We start from the raw sequence: 5,000 nt of genomic DNA, 5'->3' as shown, positions 1-5,000 counted from the left end.
GGACCGCATTAATGAGGTTCTTTTCTCCTCATCAGTTCGTTTTTTTTTATTATTATCTTTATCTTTGTATTTCTCTTTCTTTCTTTTCTTTTTTTTGTTCTTTTATTATCTTTATCTTTGTATTTCTCTTTCTTTCTTTCGTGGTCTTGTTGTCTGTTTATTTCTTTTATGGTTTTTATTTCTCATTCTCTCTCTTTGAATTCATATAGTTTTCTCTCTATGGCTGTCTCTCCTTTTGTTTCTTTGTCTCTATTTATTTATTTCTCTCTGTCCGTCTTTTGTCTCCTTGTCTCTATTTCTTTCTCTCTATCACTCTCCCTCTCTCTCTCTCTCTCTCTCTCTCTCTCTCTCTCTCTCTCTCTCTCTCTCTCTCTCTCTCTCTCTCTCTCTCTCTCTCTCTCTCTCTCTCTCTCTCTCTCTCTCTCTCTCTCTCTCTCTCTCTCTCTCTCTCTCTCTCTCTCTCTCTCTCTCTCTCTCTCTCTCTCTCTCTCTCTCTCTCTCTCTCTCTCTCACTAGCTCTCGCTCTCTCTCGTAGTCTTTCTCTTATTCTCTCTAGCTCTTTCTTTGCCTCTCTCTATCTCATTCTCTTTTGTATGTCCTCTCCCTCTCCCTCTCCCCCCCCCCCTTCTCCCTCCCTGGTTCGGCTTCCTTCTAAAGTCTTTTCTCGGAAATTTCAGCGTCTGCGGTTGCTGATTTACAAGATGACGAGGCTCACCATTTTTGCTTCGCCTTTCGAGGCGTTTAACGAATTCAGTGCCAGCTATTTCCTTCTTATGAAACCTTTTCTTATTTTTCTTTTTTTTTGTTGTTGTTGTTGTTTTTTCTCTTTCGTTTTTTTTCTGATTGTTGTTGTTGTGTTGTTGTTTTTTTGTCTTTTTTATTTTATTTTCCCTTTTCTTTTCTATTCCTTCTTCTTCTTTTCTTATTCTTCTTGTTATTCTTGTCTTTATTATTTCCTATTCCATTTACATTTTACTAGTGCTAACGGTTCCTCTTACAATTTAGAATACATGTAACACAAACAAACACCCACACCCACACCCACACACACGCACACACAAACAAACACCCACACCCACAAACACACACACAAACACACACAAACACACATACACACAAATATACACAAACAAACACACAAACTCAAACAGACACACACACACACACAAACACCCTGCTTACCCCGCCCCACCCCCCACCCCACACACACCTGTAAGCCCGAGCGCGCGTGCAGTGTCCGCCGCCCTCTAGCTTCCCCGGTCCTTGACCACGGAAGAATCAATGGGCGGCGAGTCCTTCATACATCATTCAGAGTCCTCGTGAAGGGCGGCATCTCCGTTCCTGGGGCCTTTGAAGCCAAGGTCAGGTGGGCGGGAGCAAAGCCTCTCGAGTAAACGGGCGTGACCTTGCATAACAACCCCCCCTTCCCCCACCCACCCCGTTCTCTCGCTGGTCCGAGGGGGGGGGGGAGGTGGTCTGTTATGTTCGGTCTCTACGTTTTTGCTTTTCTTTTTCTTTTTCTTATTTCATTTTCTTTTCTTTTCTTTTCTTTTCTTTTCTTTTTTTCCTTTCCTTTCGTTTACTTTTCCTTTCTTTCCCTTCCCCTCCTCTCCTTTTTTTTTCTTCCTTCCCTTCCCCTTCCCTCCCCCTCTCCTCTCCTTCCCCTTTCCTTCCCTTCCCCTTCCTTCTCCCTCCCCCTTTCCCCTTCCATTTCCCTTCCCTTCCCTCACCTCCCTCCCCTTCCCTTCCCCTCCACTTACCCTTTCCTTCCCCCTCCCTTCCCTTCCCCTCCCCCTCCCATCCCCTCCCCTCCCTTTCCCTCCCTCGAACCCCGGGGGACCTTGGACACCCTGGGGGAAGGAAGTGCCAGGTCGTGACACGGATACACGGGGGGGGGGGGGTGTCCTGAGTGATTGATGACCTGTGTTTTTCTGCTACTTTTTTCATCTCTTTTTTATTTGATGATTAATAACTAATTGATATTCAATAAATATGATGAAAAAGTACATTGATGATAAGGATTTTTTTTTTCTTTTTTTTACTTTATATAAACTAATCAATATCCAAGACGCATAATCAAGAAACAAATTAATGAGAATGATTTCATTATGCATTAATTTTTCTTTTCTTTTATGTTATCTTATGTACTGCATAACAATAAATCAGTACCCAACACCATGATGATAAATTACAATCATTGGCCTCGTTTTGTATTGTCATCCCTCATAGAGTCATTCGAAGCAAAGAAAAAACAAAGACAAAAATAAATAAACAAACACAAAAAAAAGAAAAAAAAATTGATAAACAAAAAACAAAGAAAAAAACAAATTAATATAAAAACAAATTAATAAACAAAAACAAAGAAAAAAGTAATAAATATACAAAAATTAAAAATAGTAAACAAAAACAAAGAAAAAAGAAATAAATATACAAAAATTAAAAACAATAAAACAAAACAAAACAAAAAACTAATAATAAACAAAAAACAAATAAAAAACATTGATAAACAAGAAACAAAGAAAAAACAAATAAATATACAAAAAACAAAAAATAATAAACAAAAACAAAGAAAAAACAAACAAAAAAACAAAGAAAAAATCCCAATCAATAAACAAATAAACAAAAAAAAAACACCGAAACCCAAACGATATCCCAACGGATAAACGCCAGCATTATCCTACAAGACATTGATCCTGAAGGACAGATGACACGGGACTCGATCCCCTGTTTAGAATTCCCGTCCTTGATTTGAAGAATTCTGCGTCGGCCATTGTGTGTTTTGCTAATCTTGCGTTTCTTTGTGACGGAAGGAGGTGAAACTGCGATTAAGAGCGCGTGTGTGTGTGTGTGTTTGTGTGCGTGTGTAAGTGATGGAAAGGTGGGAAGGAATGAGGAAGAGAGAAGGGAGGGGGGAGAGAGAAAGGGAGGGAGAGAGAGGGAGGGGGGAAGGGAGGGGGGAGGGAGAGGGAGGGGGGGGAGAGAAAGGGAGGAAGAGAGAGGGGGAGGGAGGGAGGGAGAGAGAGAGAGAGAGAGGAGAGAGAGAGAGAGAGAGAGAGAGAGAGAGAGAGAGAGAGAGAGAGAGAGAGAGAGAGAGAGAGAGAGAGAGAGAGAGAGAGAAGAAAAAAAGAAAGAGAAAGATAGATTGAGAGAGAGGGAGGGAGGGAAGGAAGGAAGGAAGGAGAGAGGCAGACAGACAGACAGACAGAGAAAACAAAAAGAAAGAAAGAAAAAAGAGTTTAAGAAAGAAATAAAGACAAAAAATATACTTAGTGGCGGGTATATGTATATGCAAATGTCATGCTGAATTATACACACCTACCCTCAAGCTTTCGTTATAATCGTCCCTTATCATCTATGAGTATGCATATGATTCACCCATTAATCAAAAGCGGAAGATCTGCGCTCGATAAACCAACCAGTAAGCGGAAGTAACGGGCTGTTTGGCCATTAGAGGCTTCATTATCCCATTAATGATGGCGTTTTTTTAGCTCTCTCTCCCACTCTCTCTCTCTCTTTAACAGTTTTGCTATCATTGTCATTCTTGTTAAGAATCATTATCATTATCATTTTTGTCATTATTATTATTTTTCACCATTACTATTATTATTATTATTATCATTATCATTATTATTATCATCATTATCAATATCATTATTGTTATCATTTTTATCATTATTATCATTATCATCATTGTCATTAATATCATTATCATTATCATTTTTATTCTTATCACTATTATTATCATTATTATTATTATTATTATTATCATTATTATTATTATCATCATTATTATTATCATTATTATCATTATTGATATTATAATTAGTAGTAGTAGATGCCATAATCATTATTGTTACTATCATTAATATCATTTTTGTTGATATTGCCATCATTATTGCTGCTGCTGTGGTTGTTGTTGTTGTTGCTATCGTTGTTATTGTTATTATTATTATGCTCATTATTTTCATAATAACTTTAATCCATCCATTTACTCATAATATAGGAACTGATGGATTATTATCAATACTCTTATTATTATCATCATTAATATTGTTGTTGTTGTTATTGTTACTTCCGCTGCTATTATTACTATCAAAAGTTGTATAAGTAGAAGTAGCAGCAAGAGCAGAAATCGTAGTAGTAATAGTAGTAGTTTTAATAGTCATGGTAAAGATGGTCTGCGTAAGATCAGTAGTTACAGTAGTACTAGCGATGATAGGACAAGTAGTAAAAGTCGAAGTAGAAGTAATAGCAGAATTATTAGTAATATAGTAATAGTAATGGTAGCAGTAGAAGTAGTAGTAGTAGTAATAGTAATGATAGTAGTAGTCATAGTAATAATGGTAATAATAGTAGGAGTAGTAGTAGTAAAAATAGTAGTGGAAATAGTAACAATAGGGATAATAGTAGAAATAGTTTTAGTAGTATTGGTTGCGGAAGTAGTAGTAATAGAAATAGTAGTAGTAGTAGTATTGGTGGTGGAAGCAGCAGCAGGAGCAGTAGTAGTAGTAGTAGTAGTAGTAGTAGTAGTAGTAGTTGTTGTTGTTGTTGTTGTTGTTGTTGCTGTCGTTGTAGTAGTAGTTGTCTTTGTTATCGTTGTAGTAGTAGTAGTACCAACAGAAGTATTAAGAGTAGTAGTGTTATTTGACATGCTGTCATTCCAACTCAATTCCCCCCCCACAAAACCTCCCCAAATCCCCCCCCCCCCACGTGACACCTCCGTCGCCGATGCTCAAAGCCGGGTTAACCAGACGAGATCAAAGCCGTGCGTACAGCCGGTGGAATCACTTGATCCGGCTTTTACTCTGATTAATCCAGGGAGGTGAGAGAACGGGGGGGGGGGAGGGGGGGCGGAGGAGGAAGGAGGGGGGGAGGGGGGCGGAGGGGGCGGAGGAGGAAGGAGGGGGGGGAGTGAAGAGAGGGAAGAAGACATAGAACAACAATTACCTTGATTATCCTGTTTTAATTGCTCTCTCACTCAGCGCCTACACCTGAGGGAG

General features: G+C 38.8%; 1 protein-coding gene across 1 annotated transcript in view; it reads right to left on the bottom strand.

Annotated features, from left to right (window-relative positions):
• LOC138859359 (uncharacterized) overlaps positions 1-5,000 on the bottom strand; it is a 244,253-nt gene that overhangs the window by 238,428 nt on the left and 825 nt on the right. Inside the window, exon 2 of the mRNA XM_070114171.1 lies at positions 4,948-4,977. Within this exon, the coding sequence (XP_069970272.1) occupies positions 4,948-4,977 (30 nt within the window). The remainder of the gene's footprint in view (positions 1-4,947; positions 4,978-5,000) is intronic.

The sequence above is a fragment of the Penaeus vannamei genome, chromosome 35 (genome assembly GCF_042767895.1).
Source record: "Penaeus vannamei isolate JL-2024 chromosome 35, ASM4276789v1, whole genome shotgun sequence".
In the NCBI taxonomy this organism is placed as follows: Eukaryota; Metazoa; Arthropoda; class Malacostraca; order Decapoda; family Penaeidae; genus Penaeus; species Penaeus vannamei.
Note: the sequence above shows the minus strand (reverse complement) of the source record. Positions and strands in the feature narration are given on the sequence as shown.